Here is a 13,828-nt window from a genome sequence, read left to right on the forward strand (position 1 = left end):
TAATCAATACCAACACCAATACCAATACCACCACCACCAATACCATCACCACCAATACCACCACTACTACCAATCCTACCACCAATATCACCACCACCAATACCACTACCACAGTACCACCAATAGCATCACCAATACCACCACTACCAATACCACCAGCACCAATACATATATCACCAATACAGCCAATACCACCACCAATCTTAGACTCCTAGTCTGGAGGTGGAGCCTCGCCTGTAGTCTGAGAATTAGCACGTTTACGTTTACGTGCATTGGATACTAGCAAAGAGTCTAAAGGCAGCTGTCCCTTAATGTATCTATGGTCCACTGGTGCTGGCCTATATTTCCTCTCTATTCTGGGGTTAATGACCCGTGCCCTGGTTGTTTCCTTAAATATGTCCCATGCGTGTTTAAGCACCCCTTTTGACATTGGTAATGTTTTGACTGATCTTTCAGAAGTGTTGAAAGTGTCAAAGAGGAAGTCTTCCTCAATGGGGTCTGCATGCATCTTCACGTGGTGATTGTATGCTGCTCTTTCTATCAATGCATTGAAAGCAGCTGTGTCCTCTGTAGGCGAAGTCTTAACAGGATATGCAGTATTGTCTGGAATGGGCTGAGAGTCTACAGGGTCAGACCATGGTTGATTCTGGTTGTCCTGGTCATTGTCCACCGGATAATTGTACTGTTCATTATCCTCATAGTCCACATCCTCATCTGTACTTGTGGGAGAATATGTATAAGTCACTTGCACATGTGGTCTGATAGGCTCAAAGAGAATTGGAAATGTAGAAGTCTCTCTTTTCTTTTTGAGTGGTATCTTATAGGTCTCAGCATAAGTGTCTGGTCTGATTTTCCTCTTATATAGGGTAACTCTGCCAGTATCGTGGTCAACATACAGTTTTGACTGTTCATCTGTTGAGGGCTCTTGCTCTTTAGGTGCTTTAGCTCTTTTCCCCGTTGTCGCCTTTTTTGTCTGTGTCGGTTCGATTCCAGTTGTTGGTTCGACCGCTCTTGGCTTTACGTGTGTTGGAAGTCCGAATTTTATCGGTCCGAGGGACTTCTGTGTTTCAACAGCCTTTTTAGTCTGAATGAACTTCTTCGGAGCCGTAATTGTTATCAATCCGACTGTTCTTGTCTGTTCGATAACCACTTTTTGGCCTTGTGTCGTCTTCGGAGCTTGCTGCTTTTGAGCGATGTTTTGCTGCCTCGGCTCGACGGACCCCTTCGGTTCGATCCTTGCCTTTGGCTCGAGTGTCTTTGTGTGCACCGGCCTTGGTTTGTCGACTTTCTGTTTCGGTTCGACAACCGTCTTCTGTTCGAGTCCCTTGTTTGTGTTGCTTGGTGTCGACATCGATCTCATCGGTTCGACGGTCTTTAGCTTAGGCGTGGACATGGGTGTACTGGCTCTCGGCTCGACAACCCTTATATGCAACCCAGCCGGGTCGACGACCATTTTCTTTTTGGTCGGCTCCGATGAATCCACACCTCTCGGTCCGAAGACTGTAAAGTCTATCAGTTTTGGTTTCTGTTTTGGTTCCATCACTTTCGGTTTCGATTTTACCAAGCTATGGTAATGTTGCACCGATGGCTCTTGTCTTATATTCTTAGCCGGGCTGAATTGCAGGGCTATAGAATCGATGTCATGATCTTGGCTAAGGCCTTCCGGCGATGCCTCGACCTGAGCTTCTGGAAGCGTATCAGTAAATGTACTGGGCTCCGTATTCACGGTTGGCCCAGTGTCTTCGCCGGAGTCGTCCTCGACGGCTCCGATGCCTGGATCGTCGTCACTTACCTAGACGATGTCTTCTTCATCGTCGACGTAGTAGTTGGTCATGTTCTGACCCCTGCTCCGACTGCTGATCTCAGTCTTCAGCTTCGACTATCTCTTCGTCGTCTTCAAAGATATTTTCCGGGGCAGGCGCTGTCTTCTGCATCGTCTGCCTCGCTGCTCGTTGAATCCAAAGTGTCTTTTTCGATCGAAATTGTGCGCAAGCTAAGCAGTCGGCTTCATTGTGTTCTGGAGATAAACACTTGTTACACACAGGGTGTTTATCTATGTGTGGATATTTCGAGTTACAGTTGGGGCATCTTTTGAATGGACTTCGTTCCATCGACAATCGGTACCTTGGTGTCGAAAAGGCCACGCGGCCCGATTGGACGTCCTGAGTAGAAAACAACAGGAATAAAGTTGTCAGCACCGATCGAATAACAATACCGACGACCCCGAAGGCCTTTTGGCCTTTTAGAAAGTTTTTAATCGATTCCGAACTCCAAGTTACGAAATTACATCCGAACCTAATGGCGGAAAAAAACAATCTAAGGATGGAGAGGATGCCCATGCGCACTGTAGTCCAGGGAGGAGCCACCTATCTCGTGATACTTCGAAGACTCTTCCAGGACAACAATGTGCAATCATCCGGACCCAACACTAGGCGGCGATCTATGCACAGATATGAATTCAGCAGCCCAAATGGCTTGAACATATTGTTATGTCATGGGCTAGTAACTGATTGATTGTTTTACATATTTTTCCAGGTAATCCCAGGGTGGTGAGAACTATTGGTGTGATATCTGGCCATAAAGCACAGCCCACCCTGCACTAGGTGGTGAAGCCAGGGCCCTACTACTGCTGAAGTATTTTTTATAAGGCCAAAGATAGCAATGACATTACGCAATGCCACACTGCACACTCAAATTACGGAGAGGGCAGGAAATAGCTGAGCTGCGAGAGTGTAATAACAGAGCGAAAGTTGTTGGAGCACTTTGTTAGTGATTATAGCTCGGATCATATGCAACTCTCACTTTACACTTTGTTTCTGTGTAATTTACAAAACTTACACATCTTTTACACTGCACTATTTATCAGTACTTTGAAGACGTCGCAGGCCAGTCTCTTCCTCTGATATTTACAATCTAACAATCGGTCGAGAAGGCCCTTATTGTACACCCTTCAGGACATTTACCCTGAGAACTTTCCCTCGACCGCGGAGACCTTGCTACCTGACCGATGGAGCTACCCCGATAGCTATAGGGGAGATGGGCTGTGGATTCTCTCCTCGGCCGTCTCTTACCCAGCCGGACATTGGGCAGACCTTCCTTCGTCTCTCCTGCCGTTATCTCCCTTCTTCCTCCTTATCCCTATCCGCCCAATTTTATCCTTACTCCATACTCCTTAATTGTGTTTTCGTATAACCGATGTAAACTGCAACTGTTTTCAACTGTGTAATAATGTGTTTCCTAATGTAAACAGCTCTGATACCCACGGGTCTAGCCAGCACTATATAAAACTCTTTAAATGAAATTCGCGAGGGTTTAAGCTGTTAGTATTTTATTTATTTATTTATTATTTGAGTTTGTAGAGCGCGACAGCTACCCCTAAGGGTTTCCCGACGCTAAGATTGTGCAGCTAATAAAGTCAGGAAGAGGCGGATGCAGTTATTGATCAAAGAGCCAGGTCTTAACGGCTTTGCGGAAGCGAGTGTGACTATCCTCTGACCGAATTATCAGAGGAAGAGAGTTCCATAACTTAGGCCCCAGATAGGCAAAAGAATGGCCTCCCATTCTAGAGAGTTTGACCCTCGGCACAGAGAAGTGGATTTGGGAGGAGGATCGGAGGGAACGGGTAGGAGAATATGATTTCACCAAGGTCTGAAGATAACTTGGGGCCACCTTCTGCCTGATCTTGTGCATATAGGTAAGCGCCTTGAACTTCACACGGTTTTCCACCTTCAGCCAATGAAGTTCACGAAGGTGGCTGGATACATGGTCGGTTTTACGGCAGCCACTAAGCAGGCGCGCTGCGGCATTTTGAACCAACTGAAGGCGGCGCGTGACAGCCTTGGCCGCCCCCAGGTGAAGTATGTTACCATAGTCCAACCGGGAGGTGACCAAGGCATTCACGACCGATCGCCGGGTATCCACAGGCAACATCCACAAGATCTTTCTCAACAAACGTATAATGGTGAAGCATGTGGATGATACCTTGCTTACTTGGCATTGCATTGTCAGATCCTTGTCAATACCAACACCGAGATTACGAACCTGTTCAACAGGTGCTGGAAGGGGGCCGAGTTCAATAGGCTAGTGCCTCGAAGTCCATAGGTCGGGTTTACGTCCCAGGACATTCAACTTGAGAAGGTTATGGTCCATCCACTTGGCAATTTCACCAAGCCCAACTGAAAGGAGAGAAGTGGAGGCCTTGTAAGATTTGGTGACCGAAAAGACAATCTGCGAGTCGTCGGCGTACGTAAATAGAGTGAGACCGACGCTGTCTGCTATGTGGGCTAAAGGGGTGACATACAGATTGAAAAGAAGGGGACTAAGAATAGAACCTTGAGGGACACCGTGAGGTTGGGGATAAACATTTGAGGTGGCGGATTGGGAAAAGATTTGAAAAGTGCGATCAGCGAGAAAAGAGGCCAGCCAGCCCAGGGCCGATCCTTCAACGCCCATGATGGCTAAGGCGGCCAGGAGGATTTTGTGGGAAATGGTGTCAAACGCCGCACTGAGATGGAGTAATATCAGCGCGGCGGTCTCCCTTCTGTCAAGCAGGGAACGGAGATTCTCTTTAACATCTAAGAGCGTTGTTTCTGTTGAGAAACCTGACCGGAATCCTGACTGCGAGGGGTGGAGTAAATTGTTAGAGGTCACAAACTGGGTAAGGTGGTGATGAATGTGACGTTTAAGCACCTTAGAAAAAGCAGGTAACAGTGAAATAGGGCGGTAGTTCGAAAGAAGTTCGGGGTCTGCAGAAGGCTTTTTCAGGAGTGGCGTGACCATTGCGTGTTTCCAGATGGCCGGGACTGTGGCAGTCTTAAACAATAGGTTCAATGTGGAGCAGATTACTGACAGTTGCAGGGGGTCAAGGGACCTAAGTACGGCAATGGGTAAAGGATCCAGAAGGGAACCTGATTTTATTCTGCAGAGAGTATCGAGGAGGCAATCAGGCTCTAGATCAGGCCAAGTCAATAACGGGTAGAGGATAGGGGCCGTGTGACGAGTGACCTCCTTGAGGAGAGTCGATTGAGCCGTAGGATTATGTCCCTGCTTACAAGTGGAGATGTCCTGGTGGATCTTGTCCACCTTATTTATAAAGAACTGGGCAATGTCGTCAAATCTACGGCTCGACAAGGTGGGAGCTTTGGCTATGGTGAGAGTCCCTGCAAGGTTTTTGACTAGGCCAAACAAGACTTTGGATTTGTCAAGGGCCTCTTCTATAGACTTCGCAACAAAGTTGGCCCTAGTAGAGGCACAGGCTGTCTGGTAGGTTTTTAAAGCACTTCTGTAGAAAAGAGCTGATGGCTTAGAATAGTCTTTGCGCCAAACACGTTCCAGCTTCTTGCAGCGGGATTTCTCGGCCTTTAGCGTCTCTGTATACCAAGGAGCTGGAGTCTTGTGAGGCACACCCTTCTTTAACGAAATAGGGAGACAGATATCAATGGCAGTTTTTAGCCAGGCATCCATCGAGGAGGCTGCGGTTTCCGCATCCACTGACATAAGCAGTTCTGCGGGGAGGTGGGATGCTAACACTTTGTTCAAAGAACAAATGTTCAATTTTTTCCAAGCCCTCTTGCTTTCTGCATGGATATCATTGTGAGAAACTCGAGCAGTCCTGGACGTAATCCTGAAGCTGACCAGAAAGTGATCGGACCAGAGGACGGGCAAGGCCGGGTAGCATGTCAAGTCAGGCAGATTCGAGAAGATGGGATCTAATAGATGTCCACCTTTATGAGTGGGGCCGGAGTTAAGGAGGATGACATTCATTGCCTGACAGTCAGCAATCAAGGTTCTGGCTGCACTGTTGCTCGGTCGTCTAAGTGAATGTTGAAGTCACCTACCACTAGGAGAGAAATGGATTTAATCAAAAATGAAGCAATGAAATCTGACAGAAGGGAAACCCAGTCGTTAACAGGTCCCGGAGGGCGGTAGATTATTAAGCCGGACAGCGAAGTTTTGGGGTGAAGAACAAGTTTAAAAGACGAGGCTTCACAGTTGTGCAAGACAATGCCTTCCAATTGGCATTGATATATATTTTTAAAAACAATAGCGATGCCGCCACCAACTTGTGCCCCTCTGTCACACCTAACAATGGCATAATTGGCTGGCAGTGCCTCCGCGATGTCTGGGCCAGAGCCATCGTGACGCCACGATTCAGTAACAAAGAGGGCATCAGGCTGTTCTTCATTTAGGAGATCAAAGATCTCGCGCCTGTCCTTGGGTATGGACCGGCAGTTCATACTATAAAAGTTGTAAGCAGTTTCAGGATTAATCGGCGGTTTAGGAGTGCAGCTACGACAAAGCTGAGGAACTTCGAGTGACAGGGAGCAGTTAGAGAAAGATTGGAAGGATTTGCTGGTTGGACTGAACAGGGAGCATGCCGCTTTGCGATGGGACCTGTAGGCTCGCAGAAGATTGGCACTGTATATACGTCTGGGAGACGAATCGGCAGTTTGGCCAGGGGGTATGGGCCCTGGGCCCATCAGGGCACGGACGGGCGCAGACGGGAACGCCGCTCCATAAATACCGGAAGAGGGTGGGGCGGAAGAACCAACTGGTCCGCAACCCGGTGTCTCCACCAAGATGGCGGCTTCCCTCACAGCGTCCCGCGTCAGCTCCTAATCGGCTGTGGGGACAGCTGTGAGGGTCAGGTAAGTTAAAGAATGCCCCCGAAGTGTGACACCCCCTAAAACAATTTTAAAAATCGGGTTGTGCAAAATGGGCAAAGTAGCAATTTGTACAGCAGATTAATAAATGCAGTGGCCTAAGCCCCGGCTTTCAGCCTCAGGGCATAAATTAGCAACAATCACTGGAGGCACGGAGAGCCGTGTTTACGTATTGTAAAGGACAATGCCTAATATATATGTTTTAAAACTCAAAACATAAAAGGCATTGTCATTTACAATGCCAATAGCCAAACTAGTGTGAATGCGAGACCTATTGCATTGCAAATGCTTGTTATACATTCTTGCCAGTTCAGAGGGGCCCGGAGAAATATTAACCTAGAAATCCACTAAAAACCAACATTTAGGTCATTAGATCTGTAAATAAAGATTTTGCGCTCCACCAGCTTTGGCAGAACCTTCACAATAAACAAATGATGAACGGAAAGCTGACAATGCAAGCATTCTCCTCCAGTCAAAAGATCTGGGTTAAATCCATTGTTCTTTTGCTCACCATGCCACCCTAGTTAAGACCCAGCGATTTGCAAATCAGTCTTGAGCCTTGACTGGTCCAAGGATGCTTGTTTCCAGTCCAGGGAGGACCTGGCCTGGTAGTTCGAACTGGACTATTCCCATTGGGCGCAGGGTCAAGACTGATTTGCATGTGTGTCCAAACTGGAATGGCATGGTGAGCAAAACAAACAATGGATTTAGGCCCAGATCTCTGAACTGGGGTGAATGTATGACATTGTTCTGCATTCTGTCCATCAATTATTCTTTTTGCATTTGTCACCCCGAGTGGGACGGGCATGCCCAGACGTGGGTCTCATGTTCTCCTTGCCACTGGAATCATGCTATCCTGGCTGAAGAGGGGTGAAACCCCGATACAGGTCCTAGGATGCTTGTTTCTAGTCCAGGGAGAACCTGGCCTGGCAGTTCAGGCTGGACTGTTCCCATTGGGCGCAGGGTCAAGACTGATTTGCATGTAGCTGAGTCCAAAGTGGAACGGCATGGTGAGCAACAAAACGATGGATTTAGGCCCAGATCTCTGTACTGGAGTGAATGTATGACATTGTTCTGCATTCTGTCCATCAATTGTTCTTTTTGCAGAACTTTCACAACAGCCCTTATAGTTTGGAAAATTCCGACCATTTGTGCTGAAGCTGCAAGAAAACTGTTAGACGTGACCATTTTTACAGGTGGATGCCTGTATGAGGACCAGGCAGCAGCTCCCACAGCATCACATCATACTGTCCAAACAGTCAGAGTACTTGACATACTGAGAACATTTGTCTTACAGATGTTTCAGAAGTACTAATTGTAATACTACTACTCAGCTGAAGAAAGTATCACAATTGTTTTACCTTATTTTGTACTACGACCAAGTACCTGCCATAATCACATACTAGGAATGTGATCCAGTTCATGTAATGTTGTTATACATACCTAGAGGTACAGGTAGTGATAGTCTAACTTAAGTGATACTGTTCCCAAGTCTTAACATGAACTGCTGCATTTTTAAACCCATTTGTAACCTTGTTTTAATCCTTTTTGATTCTCACCTAAAACCACTAATAGTATCTTCTGAAATGCATCCGACAATGCTTTCTGAACAGCAAATTTTTGAGTTTTCCCAGTTTTCATCACAAACTCTAGGGTGTCTAAAACAAAAAGAAAAGTGCATAAGATTTGAAATACAGTCAAATGTTTATTCACAATAAACTGGGCAAAATCACTCTTAAATGTATTACATGGCCCCCCTCTGAGGCTCCCGCCAGGCTGTGAACTGCGAATTGCGACCAAAGGATTTAGGTACCTCGGGTTATATATCACTCCAATGCCCGCACATTTCATTGAGGAAAACATCATGGAACCACTAAAAAGATGTTGCTGTGATGTAAAACACTGGAGATCGTTACCGCTGACATTACTGGGAAGAGCAGCCCATTCAAAATGATGGCCCTACCCAGATTCGTATACGCCGTGCAAAACACCCCGTTCCCGGTTCCCCCCACATGCTTCATAGCGATTGATGCTGAAGTCACCAATCTTTTATGGGACGAAAAGCCCGCTCGTATAGCAATGCACAAACTGGTACGGGGCTGGTATGACGGGGGAATCGCCTTGCCTAATATAAAACTGTACTAATGGGCCTCGCAGCTTATGGTCATAAACCAATGGCTACATGCCTCTCAGGAGGAACCAGCTTTCCGCATGGACAGATATGCTCTTCCGGCTGAGCACATTATTGGTGCCCTGTACAATATTTCAAGGAAGAATACCCTCACGGGTCCGACAGCACACACTGTTCGGATATGGCACATGGCACAGCGAGCATTAGGATGGGAGGACATTTTAACACTGGCTACGTCACTCTGGGAAACCCGGTGGCTAGGCAAACTATGCAACACCAAGGGATTCAGACACTGGGACCTCATAGGTATCTCAAAGATAGGAGATCTGTGGAAGAAGGGAAAGTCATTGCTTTCGCGAACTAAGAGGCACGTATGGTCTGGTGCCAACAGAAACATTCCGATACATGCAGATCAGGCACGCACTTATGGGAGTTATCCCACCAGGTACGCAGCTACCAGAGGCCTCACGGTTAGAGGACAGAATCCTTACAGACTACATGTGCAAAAAGGACATCTCAAACCAACTGAAAAATAATAAACAATCAACCAGACCCCACAAAGACCCTAGGGGTACAGTGGCAATCAGACATTGGAGAACTGGATGAAACAGACTGGCAGGAGGCACTCGTGTCTCCACGAGAGGTTGCGATCTCCTCCAAACTCAAATTAGTGGAAATAAAAATCCTTCATCGCATATACTACACGCATATTACAATGCACCTACTAGGTCGATCCCCCACACCCCTCTTCTTGCGACAATGTGGCCTGCTGGGTACGTTCTATCATATTTTATGGGATTGTCCACGGATCACACTGGGAGGCGGTCATGAACACTATCTTGCGGGTTGGTGGAGCCACAGTCCTACCAGAACCAAAAAAGTGTCTTCTTAATATCGGGGAGCCCAAAGATCTGAACCTGAGGACACAGGACTGGCCGGCGCTGGGGATGGTATTTGCGAAACGCAACATAGCCCAGCATTGGGGCACGGGGCTGACTCCCACCTACAGACAATGGGAATGTGATATGGACAGTGCAATGGTGGCGGAAAGAGCAGTTTACCTACATAGGGGGTGCCCCAAGAAATGATCAAGGGTGTGGGGTAAATGGAATGCATTTCGGGGCAATATATGCGAACCCCCGCATGGGTATGTAATAATAATAAGAAATGCTTCACTGTAATGCTCTGTGACGTGTTGCCAACGACTAGAGTTCTTTAATAGTGTACTAATGACAAATGTTAACATCTCACCATGTAATGCAAGAAACTTATCACTCCGCCGTGTACTACAGTTACATTTCATGTTGGTTGTGAATACTAAACATTTTAAAGCCCAATAAAATGTTTTAAAAATTTCTGTAAAAAAAAAGTTTATTAATCACAATTTCAGTGATAGAGAAATCCGTGGTCAGAAGCGGGATATATTGTCCCAGAACAACAACTGTCCATACATATTGGTCCCTTGTCCCCACTAGTTCTTTTGCTACCAGCGTGCTTGCACACAGGATTTGACAACAAGGACATTTTGTTTAAATGTGTACTGAGATCATCCATGAGACTGTCTATCTGCCTTAGCCTTAGATACATTTACCGAGACCAGTGCATGAATAATGGCAGACTAATATTACAGGATGAACATTCAGATAAAAGTAGAGATGGTGTTATAAAAGTGATAAAATTAGCAATACTTTAATAGTACCAGAATTACAAAAGGGCTTTGCACCAGTGTGTCAAGACGTACAATATGTATAGAATTACCACCATTATGACCGTGCAAGAAAAGAACCAGGGGTGGGTACCACCCTACTAAGTTCATCTACAATAGTTCGAGTCCAACCACCATTATACCTGTGCTAGACGTATGCAGTAGTGGGAAAAACTATGCAAAAGACAACCACAGTATGTACAGAATTACTTCAATTTAGCATGAAAAACTGATAAATCAAGCAAATACTTTTCCATAAAACATGCTTAGTCTGGGCTTATTGTAATTACTATTTTGTTAAACAGCCTATTAAAGGCTTTAATATGCAACACGAATAAAGAAAGTAAGGTTTCTTAATGTATATTCATTTGGAGCCTCAGTTTGTAACAATGGAATATGTGGTTGTCCATTTGGCAAAAAGGGATTGTTCACACATTTCTGATATTGGCACAAGATGTATGTAGGAAGCTGGCTCTGTATATACTATACCAAAGTGAGGTATAGTGTGCACAGAGTCCAGTGGAACCCCAAAGGTGGGCGGGGGAAAGTTAGATAGAACCTCACTCTCTATTTGTGGTGGTGTGGTCGAGCAGTAAGGCAGTAACAGAGAAACATATGTTGTACACACTTAAAGACTGAACTTCAGAGCAATTGTTTTTGTATAAAAATATCCTCTTGGTTATTTTACTTCTAGAACCAAGCAAACCTGGCACAGGTAAGCAATAAATAATTTACAGTAGTAAATGCTGATTGTAAAACAGTTCAATTGCAATTGTAAATTGTTAGACCTGGCATTTCTTGGCATGGTTACCCCTGACTTTTTGCCTCTACCACCTCTATTTTTGATGCTGTGATGGATTTTGTTTTACTGGCTTAGATGCTTTGGGCACATTGCCACTGCTGATCAGTGTCAAAGTGCAAGGGTTACCTGTATAAAGTATCATGGTAATTGGTTGGCCATAATCGGCATGTTTGTCTTACCGGTAAAGTCCCTAGTAAAGTGCAGTGTGTGTGCCAGGGCTGGTAATGCAAATGCTACTAGTGGGCCTGCCGCACAATTTGTGGCACCCACACAAGTAGCCCTAAAAAGAGATCTCAGGTCTGCCACTGTAGTGCCTGTGCGCAGTTTGTTAACTGCCTTGTTGTCCTGACAAATGCACCCACTTGCCAGGCCTTACCTTCCCTTTTTAGGTCTCGGCTTAGAGACGCGCGAAGCGCGTTATCGGCAGAGAACTATAGCAATCGTTTCAGCCGACAAAGGGAGACAAGAGCTGGGCACGCGCCCAGCATTCTGAATGGGAGAGGGAGCGACAAGTGCTGGCCATGCGCGGATTTGGTCGCGCGCACGCTCACGGCGCCAGCGTCTCCGCCGCGCGCCGATGACTGCTCTCTTCCTGGCCGGCTTCACGGAAGGCAGCATGCTTGTTATCACTGCCCACGTCCACCACTTCACTTGCTATGAAATTGTGAAGGAGGAAAAAGCATCGGTGAATGGACTCGCCGGAGGTAAGCGGCAAGCTGAGGAGCAGGCAGGTTTACAAGCCAGGCTGCTCTGTACAGGTTGCATTAGGGGAATGGGCCCCTAACCTAAATCTGATCAGGCCTGCTAGATGGGAACGCATTGACCCGGCAACACCAGGGCCTGTAAATAAATCACAGAAGAGCTGCGCCTACGTGCCGCAGTGTGAAGGCCAAATTTCGTCTTTTTACGAGTAGAATGTAATCGACATAAAAACGACACTGCTTAACACCTCAAAGAGTGCACACTACAATTACTTTACAAGTGTGAACACCTCTACTGTTGGTCAGAAGGCCTCGGTGTGATTTTAACTGATGTGCATGGAAAATGCCACGGCCATAAACCTTACGTGCAGATGAACAGAGTATCATAAAGAAAAATATTAAAATTGTTCTGGGAGTGGAGGGGCGTCTGGACTGACTCAACACACACGTTTAATAGATAGCATAAGTTACACTGCACATATGCATCTATAACATGTGCACCCACACCTGACATACAGAAAGTGCTATATGGTATACAGAGATAACTCTAATCACCAGTCTCTTCTTTGTGTGTCTTTACATCTTGTACATTTGCAATTTTTCCTGTTTGTATCTTTTATGTAACGCATGTAATCCTTAGTCCTTATGTTTTTCAACTGGTTCTTATGTAAAGCGCTCTGACACCTTTGGGTAAAGTTCGCGCTATATAAAATCACATTAAATAAATAAAAAAATTAAAAACAAGGAAGACGGCAGCCTGGACGTGCCTTTCTTTCACGGTCGAGGAATTGCACTTTCGTTTGTTGATCCCGTCTGTAACTTAATGCATGTTTAATGTTGTTAATCATTTTGTTGGTTTTGCATTCCCGCTCGAAATGATTTTTTATTTTGTAATCGCTTCCATGATTGTGATTACGAAGATGTCACTCCTGTTTGCAGCTGCTTCGTCCATTTTACGATCAACTAACACGTTACCAGTACTTTCCACTCGTAGATGACGCCCAGTATATGTTCAGACGTAGTATTGGTTATTATGCAACCCAGAAGTGTTAAAAACTATGGACCAATAACGTCCGTTTGAAGATTAGCTACGGACGCCGGACATGAAGCTGAACTTGCGGAGGGATCCTGTAAGTATAGGACAGCTGGCCACTGCAGGCTCAAGACATGGTGGTTAATGTAACCAGGTGTGTGTCGCGATGTGAGATGGCAGGTATGTTGATTTCAGAGATACAGGTTAGGGGAGTTGGGTCAGGTGGTTGAATGGTGCAGTGCTTGTTGTGTAGTTAACATTGATCGGGGAATGAAGGAAGGGGCAGTGAGTGGGTGGCAGCTGGGGGTAAATCTTCTATGGTTTGTAGTCGAAAAGTAGGTTGTAGATGACCAGAGACCAGTGGAAACGGATGACGGTAGGTGGCTTGGCCATCTGCATCGTACTAACGCAATTCTTGGTCTGCATAAATTAAATTTGATAAAATACATTAAATGAAAGTGAATTCTTTTCTCAAGCATTTACCAGTAAGGAACTTGAAGTTCTGGTTAAAAACGTATTCTACTTTTTTTTCTGTTTATCTGAATTATTCAACACCTTTCCTCGTTTAGAAATTTCCTCCATTGAACCGCGTTCTAATGTTTTAACTCATTTTAACAACTGCATTTTGAAATTCCATGTCTTCATAGCTTTTACGGTGGGGACGATTTCTAGATTGAGACCTCCAAATTCTACACTGTAGTTCATTTACCTTCAAATTTGACAACTGTGAGCCGGTGCATCATCAGAGCTGTGTGAATAATACCTGCGTCAGCCCCGTGCGTGAGGTGCATCAT

At 45.7% G+C, this 13,828-nt stretch overlaps 1 protein-coding gene across 2 annotated transcripts in view; it reads right to left on the minus strand.

Moving 5' to 3' along the window:
- The window catches only part of RDM1 (RAD52 motif containing 1), a 257,044-nt gene that overhangs the window by 38,477 nt on the left and 204,739 nt on the right, over positions 1–13,828 (minus strand). The window contains exon 5 of one of the 2 annotated variants that reach the window (XM_086923782.1): positions 8,222–8,320. The exons of the other annotated variant lie outside the window; for it this stretch is intronic. Coding sequence (XP_086779908.1) covers positions 8,222–8,320 — 99 coding nt within the window. The remainder of the gene's footprint in view (positions 1–8,221; positions 8,321–13,828) is intronic. 2 annotated transcript variants of the gene reach the window in all.

The sequence above is a fragment of the Lissotriton vulgaris genome, chromosome 5 (assembly GCF_964263255.1).
Source record: "Lissotriton vulgaris chromosome 5, aLisVul1.2, whole genome shotgun sequence".
Classification (NCBI taxonomy): domain Eukaryota; kingdom Metazoa; phylum Chordata; class Amphibia; order Caudata; family Salamandridae; genus Lissotriton; species Lissotriton vulgaris.